This window comes from Heterodontus francisci, chromosome 12 (genome assembly GCF_036365525.1).
Source record: "Heterodontus francisci isolate sHetFra1 chromosome 12, sHetFra1.hap1, whole genome shotgun sequence".
Taxonomy (NCBI): domain Eukaryota; kingdom Metazoa; phylum Chordata; class Chondrichthyes; order Heterodontiformes; family Heterodontidae; genus Heterodontus; species Heterodontus francisci.
In genome coordinates, this window is record NC_090382.1 from 121,464,824 (window position 1) to 121,478,799 (window position 13,976).

General features: G+C 42.5%; 1 protein-coding gene across 10 annotated transcripts in view; it reads left to right on the forward strand.

Moving 5' to 3' along the window:
• arap3 (ArfGAP with RhoGAP domain, ankyrin repeat and PH domain 3) overlaps window positions 1-13,976 on the forward strand; it is a 613,394-nt gene that overhangs the window by 335,660 nt on the left and 263,758 nt on the right. For all 10 annotated transcript variants that reach the window (XM_068044105.1, XM_068044114.1, XM_068044106.1 and 7 more), the window contains 2 exons: window positions 5,690-5,874; window positions 9,442-9,548. In XM_068044105.1, the coding sequence (XP_067900206.1) occupies window positions 5,690-5,874; window positions 9,442-9,548 (292 nt within the window). The remainder of the gene's footprint in view (window positions 1-5,689; window positions 5,875-9,441; window positions 9,549-13,976) is intronic.

Sequence of the window (13,976 nt, forward strand, 5' to 3'; positions counted from 1 at the left end):
ATTTCCATCTTCGCTGTCTGTGGCACATTATATCCTGGCAGGACAAAATCACTAATGTGGCAGTCCTCTCAAAGGCAGAGCTCCCAAGTGTGTTGGCACTAATAAAACAGAAGCAACTTCGGTGGATCAGACATGTCCATAGGATGGAAGACTGTCGCATACCCAAGGACCAGTGGGGCATCCAAAGCTCCGCTTCAAGGATGCTTTCAAGTGTGACATGAAGGCCCTAAATGTCAACTGTCACACCTGGGAGTCATGAGCTGGCGAAAGAGGGAAATGGAGAGACATCTGTGGACGTGTGTGCACTACCACACCGACCAGTTGCTACAGCAGCTTGGCAACAGACGCCAGTGTCAAAAAGAACAACTCACAGCGTCACTTGGCAGCTTCATGTTGCAGCACTTGTGGCAGAACCTGCCTCTCAAGGATTGGCCTTCACAGCCATCAGCAAAGGTGCACCAAGAGAAGACACCCCACCTCAATGGATTGTTTACTGCACGTCCATCATCTTTTCTGGATGGAAGGATACCAGCCAACTCTTTCCACGACAGTTTAACAGCAATCTATTGAGCGCTCACTGCCCTCCCCAAAAAAGGCCAAAAAAAAGCGTGCAGAAAATCTCTTAGACATAAAAAAAATTACCCTACCTGGTTCCTTTTTCCTTCAGGTATTGAACGCTACAAAGTAACAGCCCTGGAAACTGGCCTTATAGGATATGATAAACAATGACAGTATTTGCTGCATTGCACGGCCCCTCATTAAAAGTTATAATGAAGGCCCTGCCGTTTTTTTCAAGAAGGACTCCCCTTGCCCAAGCCTTACCCAAAATTCCATTCCTCACCATTTAGTTATTGGCACCATAGGTGGTGTTAAATAAAACTTGTATTTCTATAGCGCTTTTCACGACCAACGGACGTCTCGAAACACTTTCCAGCCAGTGAAATACTTTTGAAGCATAGTCACTGTTACAAAGTAGGAATGTGTAAAACATCAGAAACTTGCCCCTCGCTATCTCCATCCTTCTCAATTATTGAGATGATACAATAAAGGGATGACGGTGGATAGGCAATGGCAAACATTTAAAGAGCACATGGATGAACTGCAACAATTGTTTATCCCTGTCTGGCGCAAAAGTAAAACGCGAAAGGTAGCCAAACCATGGCTTACAAGGGAAATTAGAGATAGCATTAGATCCAAGGAAGAGGCATATAAATTTGCCAGGACAAACAACAGACCTGAGGATTGGGAGCAGTTTAGAATTCAGCAAAGGAGGACCAAGGGATTGATTAAGAAGGGGAAAATAGAGTACGAGAGTAAGCTTGCAGGGAACATAAAAACTGACTGTAAAAGTTTCTATAGGTATGTGAAGAGAAACAGGGGAATTTATTATGGGGAGTAAAGAAATGGCAGACCAACTAAATGCATACTTTGGTTCTGTCTTCACAAAGGAGGACACAAATATCATACCAGAAATGTTGGGGATCACAGGGTTTAGTGAGAGAGAGGAACGGAAGGAAATCAGTAATAGTAGAGAAATGGTGTTGGAGAAATTGATGGGATTGAAGGCCGATAAATCCCCAGGGCCTGATGGTATGCATCCCAGAGTACTTAAGGAATTGGCCCTAGAAATAGTGGATGCATTGGTGATTCTAAGATTCTATAGACTCTGGAACAGTTCCTACAGATTGAAGGGTAGCGAATGTAACCCCACTATTTAAAAAGGGAGGGAGAGAGAAAGCAGGGAATTATAGACCAGTCAGCCTGACGTTGGTAGTGGGGAAAATTCTAGAGTCCATTATCAAAGATTTTATCGCAGAGCACTTAGAGAACAGTGGTAGAATCGGACAGAGTCAGCATGGATTTACGAAAGGGAAATCATGCTTGACAAATCTACTAGAATTCTTCGAGGATGTAACGAGTAGAGTAGATGAGGGGGAGCCAGTGGATGTGGTTTATTTGGACTTTCAGAAGGCTTTCGATAAAGTCCCACATAAGAGATTAGCATGTGAAATTAAAGCGCACAGGATTGGGGGTAGTGTATTGTGATGGATAGAAAATTGGTTTGCGGACAGGAAACAAAGAGCAGGGATAAATGGGTCTTTTTCCGAATGGCAGGCAGTGACTAGTGGGGTATCGCAGGGATCGGTGCTAGGACCCCAGCTATTCACAATATACATTAATGAAATGTGATATCTCCAAATTTGCAGATGACACAAAACTGGTTGGGAGGGTGAGTTGTGAGGAGGATGCAGAGAGGCTTCAGGGTGATTTGGACAAGTTGAGTGAGTGGGCTAATGCATGGCAGATGCAGTATAATGTGGAGAAATGTGAGGTTATCCACTTTGGTAGCAAAAACAGGAAGGCAGATTATTTTCTGAATGGCTGTAAACTGAGAGAGGGGAATATGCAGTGAGACCTGAGTGTTCTCGTACACCAGTCGCTGAAGGTAAGCATGCAGGTGCAACAGGCGGTAAAAAAGGCAAATGGTATGTTGGCCTTCATAGCGAGAGGATTCGAGTACAGGAGCAGGGATGTCTTGCTACAATTATACAGGGCCTTGATGAGGCCACACCTGGAATATTGTGTGCAGTTTTGGTCTCCTGATCTGAGGAAGGATGTTCTTGCTATAGAGGGAGTGCAGTGAATATTTACCAGACTGATTCCTGGGATGGTGGGACTGACATATGAGGAGAGATTGAGTCGGTTAGGATTATATTCGCTGGAGTTCAGTTGAGTGAGGGGGGGATCTCATAGAAACCTACAAAATTCTCACAGGACATGACAGGGTAGATGCTGGAAGGATGTTCCCGATGGTGGGGGAGTCCAGAAACAGGGGTCATAGTCTAAGGATACGGGGTAAACCTTTCAGGACTGAGATGAGGAGAAATTTCTTCACCCAGAGAGTGGTGAGCATGTGGAATTCTCTACCATAGAAAGCAGTTGAGGCCAAAACATTGTATGTTTTCAAGAAGGAGTTAGATATAGCTCTTGGGTCTAAAGGGATCAAAGGGTATGGGGCGAAAGCGGGAACAGGTTACTGAGTTGGATGACCAGCCATGATCATAATGAATGGCGGAGCAGGCTCGAAGGGCCGAATGGCCAACTCCTGCTCCTATTTTCTATGTTTCTATGTTACAATACTTAGCTCTGGTTACGCCATATGGAAGATTACTTTGGTGCCATGAAGTTGTTTATCCTTAGGGAAAATCTACTCCAATTTATTTTGTTTCATTTATCTTTTAACTACAAAGAGGTAAAGAGACTATAATCCCATTTTACACTCAGTCCTCTAGGTGACGAAACCGCTTTCTAGTATCCGGCTGTGATAAAGGAGAGTGCATTTTATAAAGATTCTTATTTGCTTGACTGTTCACTCTCGGACTTGTACTTTCCAATTTTGCTTCGGTAAAGAGTAAGCTGTTTTGAAAAAAATGAATAGCGACAGATGATTTGAGGAATTCAGTTTTATCATTTCAATTCCAAGTGTTAATCTGGGATGCAATTTCTGCTAGGCAGCATCTATCCAAAGTACTGTCAGAGAAACAAGGAGAATAATACAGTCAGGAGTACAACATTGTGAATAATTAGGTAACGGAGTGTTGCTTGATCGAATTGTGCTTTACTGACAGGATGACAGGGCCAGTAACAGAATACTACAAAGGCTCTGGGCCTTGACAACATTCCAGCAACAGTACTGAAGCCTTGTGCTCCAGAACTCGCCGTGGCCCTAGTCAAGCTGTTCGAGTACAGCTACAACACTACCTGACAATGTGGAAAATTGCCCGGGTATGTCCTGTGCATAAAAAGCAGGACAAATCCAATCCAACCAATTACTGCCCCATCAGTCTACTCTCAATCATCAGGAAAGTGATGAAAGGTGTCATGAACAGTGCTATGAAGCAGCACTTACCCAGCAATAACCTGCTCACAGATGCTCTGTTTGTGTTCCATCAGGGGTACTTGGCTCCTGACCTCCTTACAGCCTCGGTCCAAACATGGACTAAAGAGCTAAATTCCAGAAGTGAGGTGAGAGTGTCTGCCTTTGACATCAAGGCAGTGTTTAACCAAGTGTGCCATCAAAGAGTCCTAGTAAAATTGAAGTCAATAGGAATCAGTGGGAAAATTCTCCACTAGTTGGAGCCTTACTTAGTACAAAGTGCAAAGGAAGATGGTTGTTGGAGGCCAATCATCTTATCCCCATGACATCGCTGCAGGAGTTCCTCAGGGTAGTGTCTTAGGCCTAACCATGAATGAATATAAAAAAAAGCATTGATAGTTGATGGTGTGGGAGAGATGCTGTGCTCATGTTATTCAGTTGTATCTTGTTCTCTTTTAAAAGCTGTGCGCTGCCAGTGTTTTCTGTTTCTGTTTTAGACCACATCAATTTCTCCCATTTTCTCACCTGTTCCCTCATTGCTTTAGCTATTGTTATGAATGCTGGAATTTGTAACATGATTATGTTTTAAAAACTGGGATTTTTAAAAGTTTAAGATGGAGTCAGAGAAGTCAGATGACTCTGACTCTGCTTAAGGACAAGACAGAAATCTTGGTTATCAGAACAACAGAGAATACAGATCAAAGATTTTTTTTTAAAAATCAGAGACTGCAGGGGTATAACCCCTGAAGAACAATGGGCTTCACCCTCCCAGATTGTTGGATTGTAAACCAGGAGCCAATAATTCTGAGGATGCAAATGTGCATGGCAGCTATTAATACCTGGAAACAATGGAAGGCCTGGGTGGTTCTGTGAAACTCAACTTCTGGACGTTAAAGATTGGAAAAGGACAATGAGCAATTGTCTTATGAGTCCAGTTAAATTTAACAGATTTTCTGAAGGCAGACAGGCTGTAAGAAAAGAAACCAGTAATTGCAGCCTCAGAGTAGGCTGTAAGAAAGGAAGACAACCAATGGTTGCAGCCTTAAGGGAGAGAGAGGGAACACCTGCTCTCAGGGAATACTGATACAGCAAAAGGCTGCAAAGAATTGAACCTGTTTTGAAAGTTGAAGTTTGCAGAGAAGTAAAAGGCCAACAAAATCAGGGACGTCCAGGTCGAAAGTGTGCAGAGAAGTGAGAGAAGAGGACATTGACTTTGAGAAAAATCTGGGAGATTCAACCCATTGCAACTGGGAGGAACTTGGGACTTATAGCTGCAAAGATATCACCATCAAGGAGGATGTGTAACATATAAGTGTGGTGTGAGGTTTTCAAGTATTTTAAAAATTAAAGAAAATATATTTCTTTATAATTCGGGGTATCAGCTACTTCAAAGTACTATTTATTAATGGGGGTTTCTTTTAGTTTAGTTATTATAATAAAAGTCTTAAATTGTGAAATCTTGTGCAGTTCTTTAAATTAGTCTGGGGGTTCATATCTTGTATTTTTAATGTTAATGGTCTCTCTGAGGTCGTAACACTATTCTCATTCCTCATAGTTTAATGGCTGGGAATTTCCTTGGATCTGTTCCAACCTGTAACTTCTGCAGGTCATACTGACGTGTGTTGATAAGGAACGTGTAAACATGCTTCTGTTGTAGATGGCACATGCTCAGCTGAACTAATGTATTAGTGTGCAGGAACATTACTTATATTCCAGGGATCTTCATTTCACCTGTTCATCCTCACAAACACTGCCATTTATTCCCTCCTTCTCTGCTGTCTGATTCTATCTTTCTTGCTTTATGTATTTCAGTGCAGAGAAATGAGTGGTGTACTCACTTACAAAATGCAGTCAAGGACTATCACTTCTCCTCCTCTCGTCGAATTGGGTCCATGGCCTTCTGCCAGAAGTGCGGTTGCTTGGAGATGAAAGGATACAAATCTAAAGTGTACATTGCCCTCAGCAGTGACACCCTCTGGCTGCACAAAAACGAGCAGGTGAGGAAGATATCAGTGAATGTTGGGAGAAGCAGAAGGAGGTGCAATATTCTCCACATAATGTGATATCAGTATAGTGGAAATTAACCATAAAGGACACAACAGGAGCTTCATTGTAGCTGCAGTTTTAAGGAGAGGGCTTCAGATGCTCTACCAAGATAGGTGACCTTTTGATACAGCGTCAGTCTGAATAATTAATTCACTGTATTGATATGGAGGAGCCACTATATATTGCTTGGGTCATTTACCAACTTTAAAGGTACTATATAAAAACACATTGTTGCAGATTAGCTGGTACAAATGTTTCCAGGCTTCCATATTGTTTTAATCTACTGGCTGGTCTAAAAAGCCTATTTGAGTGGAAGTGCAGTGAGGCACTGGGGAACATCAGCTGGCCATTCTGGTGATGTGGAAAAGAAAGATAGACTTGCATTTATATAGCACCGTTCATGACCCTAGACCTTCCCAAAGTGCTTTGCACCATTTAAATGCTTTTGTGAAGTGCAGTCACTGTTGTAATGTACATCGTCATAACAGCACTGGACACAAATGCATATCTGACTGAGTAATACAATGGAAGCATGAATAATAACAGGAAGTGTATCAGGTAGAAAATTCTGTCTTCCTTTTAAAAACAAATACAGCTGAGGGAGTGCTTCATATAAAAAGGTCCCCTCAGCGTTCCTTCTCTAATGCCGCCTGCTTTAACATGTGAGTAATCTGAGTAGGGAGGCAGAGCTGCTAAACTATTGATCTTTATATTTGTTTGTGGGATGTGGGCGTCGCTGGCTGGGCCAGCATTTATTGCCCATCCTTTGAACTGACTGACTTGCTCAGCCATTTCAGAGGGCATGTAAGAGTTAACCACATTGCTGTGGGTCTGGAGTCACATGTAGGCCAGACCAGGTAAGGATGGCAGATTTCCTTCCTGAAAGGACATTAGTGAACCAGATGGGTTTTTACAACAATCGACAATGGTTTCATGGTCACCAGTAGACTAGCTTTTAATTCCAGATTTATTAATTGAACTCAAATTTCACCATTTGCTGTGGTGGATTCAAACCCATGTCCACAAAGCATTAGCCTGGGCTCAGGATTGCTAGTCTCGTGACATTACCACTATGCCATCACCTCCCTTATTGCTGCTAAAGTAAAAATATTGTCAAAATTATTTTCTAAAATAATGTATGTCTATTTTTAAAGTGAGAAATGGCAAATATACTGTTCAGGAAGGATCTCCTTTACCCAGTCACTCTTGCATCCTTCAAGGGACCAGGAGCATCAAATAGCTGAAGAAAGTAGAGTAATAACACAGGTTAAAAGTCATTTTTATAATTAAGGGAGCTGCAGTTCATCTGTTATAGCCTAGAAACTACAGTTTGGCAACCGTTAGTGTTTTAAGAATTAAATGCTCTGGTTTGTAACTTCAACAGATGTTTTTTTGTGTTGACATTATATTGTGCAATATCAGTAAAGAATGTGTTAAAATATTTAAAGCAAATTCTTTTAGCCCAGTAATCTATTTAAAATAAATGGGTTAATAATTTCATTAAATTAGCTATCAGAGGGATTTCATGCAGGTAGATTAACACGTTTGATATGAATATTGCACAGTGCGAATTCAATCCCTTTTGATTTATTAATTTCTGAGATCGCTCATGAAAGATGATGCCCCCTGTTATCAATTACTGAGCATAAAAATATGAACTAATTTCTGTTATTTAGTGATTTGCAGCTGTAGGATGCAATAGACATTTTAAAGACTTCCAAGGACACACAAGAACACAAGAAGTAGAAGCAGGAATAGACCATACGGCCCATCGAGCCTGCTCCGCCATTCAAAATAATCATAGCTGATCTTAGGATTCAACTCCACTTTCCTGCCCACTCGCCATATCCCTCCATTCCCTGAGAGACCAAAATTCTGTCTATCCCAGCCTTAAATGTATTCAACAGTGAAGTATCCAGTATTGATGGAAAGTGTCATCAACAGTGCCATCAAGCGGCATTTGCTTAGCAATAACCTGCTCAGTGACGCTCAGTTTGGGTTCCGCCAGGGCCACTCAGCTCCTGACCTCATTACAGCCTTGGTTCAAACATGGACAAATGGGCTGAACTCAAGAGGTGATGTGAGAGTGACTGCCCTTGACATCAAGGCAGCATTTGACCGAGTATGGCATCAAGGAACCCTAGCAAAACTGAGGTCAATGGAAATCAGGGGGAAAACCCTCCGCTGGCTGGAGTCATACCTAGCGCAAAGGAAGATGGTTGTGGTTGTTGGATGTCAATCATCTAAGCTCCAGAACATCACTGCAGGAGTTCCTCAGGGTAGTGTCCAAGGCCCAACTATCTTCAGCTGCTTCATCAATGACCTTCCTTCAATCATAAGGTCAGAAGTGGGGATATTCGCTGATGATTGCACCATTCGTGACTCCTCAGATACTGAAGCAGTCCGTGTAGAAATGCAGCAAGACCTGGACAATATCCAGGCTTGGGCTGATAAGTGGCAAGTAACATTCGCGCCACACAAGTGCCAGGCAATGACCATCTCCAACAAGAGAGAATCTAACCATCTCCCCTTGACCTTCAATGGCATTACTATCACTGAATCCCCCACTGTCAACATCCTAGGGGCTACCATTGACCAGAAACTGAACTGGAGTAGCCATATAAATACCGTGGCTACAAGAGCAGGTCAGAGGCTAGGAATCCTGAGGTGAGTAACTCACCACCTGACTCCCCAAAGCCTGTCCACCATCTACAAGGCACAAATCAGGAGTGTGATGGAATACTCTCCACTTGCCTGGATGGGTGCAGCTCCAACAACACTCAAGAAGCTCGACACCATCCAGGACAAAGCAGCCCGCTTGATTGGCACCCCATCTACAAACATTCACTCCCTCTACCACCAACGCACAGTAGCAGCAGTGTGTACCATCTACAAGATGCACTGCAGCAGTGCACCAAGGCTCCTTAGACAGCACCTTCCAAACCCGCGGCCTCTACCAACTAGAAGGACAAGGGCAGCAAATACATGGGAACACCACCACCTGCAAGTTCCCCTCCAAGTCACACACCATCCTGACTTGGAACTATATCGCCGTTCCTTCACTGTCGCTGGGTCAAAATCCTGGAACTCCCTTCCTAACAGCACTGTAGGTGTACCTACCCCACATGGACTGCAGCAGTTTAAGAAGGCAGCTCACCACCACCTTCTCAAGGGCAATTAGGGATGGGCAATAAATGCTGGCCTGGCCAGCGACGCCCACATCCCATGAATGAATTTTTTAAAAAACCCTCTGGGGTAGAGAATTCCAAAGATTCACAACCCTTTGGGTGAAGTAATTTCTCCTCATCTCAGTCCTAAATGATCGGCCCCTTATCCTGAGACTGTGTCCCTGTGTTTTAGATTCCCCGACCAGCAGTGTCTACCCTATTCAGCCCTTTAGAATCGTACAGGGCATCCAGTACTAAGTTGATATCTGCTGGGCATGTGAGAGCAAATCGTAAATGGGTTTAAATTGTGCAGCAAAATGATAATAATAACACATGCTGTTTTTTTGACAGAGTTTTAAAACTGGTATTGGAATCACGATGATTGAAGTACAGGGAGTGACAATTCGTGATGGCAACCGCAAAAGCTTTGAATTAATCACTCCTTTTAAAACCTTCAGGTAAAATTATATTGTTTCTTCTTTCCTCTGCTGTTAGTATCATTTGTAGCCACATGTTAACAGGATATAGATCTCCCACAATATCACCTTTGAGTTCTGATGTGAGTTTGGCACGCACAGGGCTACATGAATTACAATGTGCTGTTTGGTACAGAAAACAATGTTAATCCCACATCATGATTAGAAATTAAAGTAAAATTTAAAATACCATCCACCTTCTCCATCAAAAACCTCTTCTGGGTTCATCAAATCAGATATTCTACAACCCAATTTTTATTGGTCTCAATCTGTTGCTTCTGTTTATAAAATGTCCTTGTGATAGATGAGGTCTAAACCCAAAAATAGATTTGTGTTAATATATTGAGCTTTTGCACTCAGTATTATGTACATACATACAGAAGGGAAAGAAAGACAGAAAGAAAGAACTTTTGTAAAAGTTTGAGAAAAGCATATTTTGATAGAAATTCACAGAAAGACAAGGTAAAAGGCTTAATTTTATATTGAATAAGTTCACATGTTTTAACTGATATTAAGGAAGTCTTAATAATGCACCGAGAAAAGCACAGTATGATTAGAACAAGTCAACATGGTTTTACAAAAGGGAAATCCTGTTTGACAAATTTATTAGAGTTTTTTAAGGATGTAACTAGTAGGGTAGATAAAGAGGAATGGGTAGATGCAGTATACTTGGATTTCCAAAAGGCATGCAATAACATAGAAACATAGAAAATAGGAGCAGGAGTCGGCCATTTGGCCATTCGAGCCTGCTCCACCATTCATTATGATCATGGCTGATCATCCAACTCAGTAACCTGTTCCCATTTTCCCCCCATATCCTTTGATCCCTTTCGCCCCAAGAGCTATATCTAACTCCTTCTTGAAAGCATACAATGTTTTGGCCTCAACTGCTTTCTCTGGTAGCTAATTCCACAGGCTCAACACTCTCTGGGTGAAAAAATTTCTGCTCATCTCAGTCCTGAAAGGTTTACCCCGTATCCTTAGACTATGACCCCTGGTTCTGGACTCCCCCACCATCGGAAACATCCTTCCTGCATGTACCCTGTCAAGTCCTGTGAGAATTTTATAGGTTTCTATGAGATTCCCCCCTCACTCTTCTGAACTCCAGCGAATATAATCCTAACCAATTCAATCTCTCCTCATATGTCAGTCCTGCCACCCCAGGAATCAGTCTGGTAAATTTTCACTGTACTCTCTCTCTCGCAAGAACATCCTTCCTCAGATAAGGAGACCAAAACTGCACACAGTATTCCAGGTGTGGTCTGACCAAGGCCCTGTATAATTGCAGCAAGACATCCCTGCTCCTGCACTTGAATCCTCTCGCTATGAAGGCCAACATACCATTTGCCCTTTTTACCACCTGTTGCACCTGCATTCTTACCTTCAGCGACTGGTGTACGAGAACACCCAGATCTCGTTGCATATTCCCCACTTTCAGTTTATAGCCGTTCAGATAATAATCTGCCTTCCTGTTTTTGCAACCAAAGTGGATAACCTCACATTTATCCACATTGTACTACAATTGCCATACATTTGCCCACTCACTCAACTTGTCCAAATCACCCTGAAGCCTTTCTGCATCCTCCTCACAACTCACCTTCCCAACCAGTTTTGTGTCATCTGCAAATTTGGAGATATTACATTTAGTTCCCTCAACTACATCATTAATATATATTGTGAATAGCTGGGGTCCTAGCACCGATCCCTGCGGTACCCCACTAGTCACTGCCTGCCATTCGGAAAAAGACCCATTTATTCCTACTCTTTGTTTCCTGTCCGCCAACTAATTTTCTGTCCATCGCAATATACTACCCCCAATCCCATGCACATTAATTTTACACGCTAATCTCTTATGTGGGACTTTATTGAAAGCCTTCTGAAGTCCAAATAAACCACATCCACTGGCTTCCCCTCATCAACTCTACTAGTTACATCCTCGAAGAATTACAGTAGATTTGTCAAGCATGATTTCCCTTTCGCAAATCCATGTTGACTCTGTCCAGTTCTACCACTGTTCTCCAAGTGATCTGCTATAAAAGTTTTGATAATAGACTCTAGAATTTTTCCCACTACCAATGTCAGGCTGACTGGTCTATAATTCCCTGTTTTCTCTTTATCTCCCTTTTTAAATAGTGGGATTACATTAGCTACCCTCCAATCTGTAGGAACTGTTCCAGAGTCTATAGAATCTTAGAAGATGACCACCAATGCATCCACTATTTCTAGGGCCACTTCCTTAAGTACTCTGGGATGTAGATTACCAGGCCCTGGGGATTTATCGGCCTTCAATCCCATCAATTTCCCCAACACCATTTCTCTACTAATACTGATTTCCTTCAGTTCCTCTCTCTCACTAAGCCCTGTGTTCCCCAACATTTCTGGTATGATATTTGTGTCCTCCTTTGTGAAGACAAAACAAAAGTATGCATTTAGTTGGTCAGCCATTTCTTTGTTCCCCATAATAAATTCCCCTGTTTCTGACAGTAAGGGACCTACATTTGTCTTCACCAATCTTTTTCTCTTCACATATCGATAGAAACTTTTGCAGTCAGTTTTTATGTTCCCCTCAAGCTTGCTTTCGTATTCTATATTTTCCCCTTCTTAATCAGTCCCTTGGTCCTCCTTTGCTGAATTCTAAACTGCTCCCAATCCTCAGATCTGTAGTTTTTTCTGGTGAATTTGTATGCCTCTTCCTTGGATCTAATGCTATCTCTAATTTCCCTTGTAAGCCATGGTTTGGCTACCTTTGCCGTTTTACTTTTGCGCCAGACAGGGATAAACAATTGTTGCAGTTCATCCATGCGCTCTTTGAATGTTTGCCATTGCCCATACACTGTCATCCCTTTAAGTAATGTTTCCCAATCCGTCATAGCCAACTCGCGCCTCATACCTTCATAGTTTCCTTTTTTAAGATTCAGGATCCTAGTCTCAGAATCAACTACATCACTCTCCATCTTGATGAAGAATTCTATCATATTATGGTCCCTCATCCCCAAGGGGTCTCGCACCACTAGATTGTCAATTTTTCCTCTCTCATTACACAATACCCAGTCTGGGATGGCCTGTTCTCTCGTTGGTTCCTCAACGTATTGGTCCAGAAAACCATCCCGTATATGTTCCATGAATTCCTCCTCTACGATATTGTGACTAATTTGATTTGCCCAATCTATATGCAGATTAAAGCAACTCATAATTACAGATGTTCCTTTATCGCATGCGTCTCTAATTTCTTGTTTAATGCCATTCCCAACATCACCACTGCAGTTTTGGGGGTCTATATACAACCTCCACTAACGTTTTTTGCCCCTTAGCGTTTCTCAGCTCTACCCATACAGATTCCACATCGTCAGAGCTAATATCCTTCCTCACTATTGCATTAATTTCCTCTTTAACCAGCAATGCAACTCCACCACCATTTGCTTTTTGTCTGTCCTTCCTAAATACTGAATATCCCTGGATGTTCATTTCCCATCCCTGGTCACCCTGCAGCCATGTCTCCGTAATCCCGACTAGATCATACCCGTTTACATCTATTTGTGTGATTAATTCATCCACTTTATTGAGAATGCTCCATGTATTAAGGCACAAAGCCTTAACGCTTGTCTTTTTAACATTACCTGTCCCCTTCCCACTATTTTTCACTCTGTCCCTGTTTGATTCTGGCCCTTGATTTCTCTGCCTATCACTTTTCTTATTCCCCTTACTGTCTTTTGTTCTTGTCTTTGATCCCCCCCTCCTCTGACTCCTTGCAAAGGTTCCCATCCCCCTGCCATTTTCATTTAAACCCTCCCCAACCACTCTAGCAAATACTCACCCTAGGACATCAGTCCTGGTCCTGTCCAGGTGTAACCCATCCAGTTTGTACTGGTCCCACCTCCCCCAGAACCGGTCCCAATGTCCCAGGAATCTAAAACCCAACCCCCTCACAGCATCTCTTCAGCCATGTATTAATCCGATATATCCTGCTATTTCTACTCTGACTAGCATGTGGCATTGGTAGTAATCCTGAGATCACTACCTTCGGGTCCTACTTTTCAACTTACTTCCTAGCTCCCTATATTCTGCTTTTAGGACCTCATCCCTTTTTTTTGCCTACATCGATTGTACCAATGTGTGCCACGACCACTGGCTGGTCACCCTCCCCCTTCAGAATGTCATCCATGAACTTGGAAATATTACATTTGGTCCCCACATTGAAACATATTGTGAACTGCTAGGGCCCAAGTACTGATCCCTGCGGTCCCCACTAGTCACAGTCTGCCAACGCGAGAATGACCCATTTATTCCTACTCTCTGTTTTCTGCCTGTTAACCAATCCTTAATCCATGCCAGTATAATTACCTCCTATCCCATATGCTTTGATTTTCTAACCAACTTCCTGTGGAGGACTTTATCAAAAGCCTTCTGAAA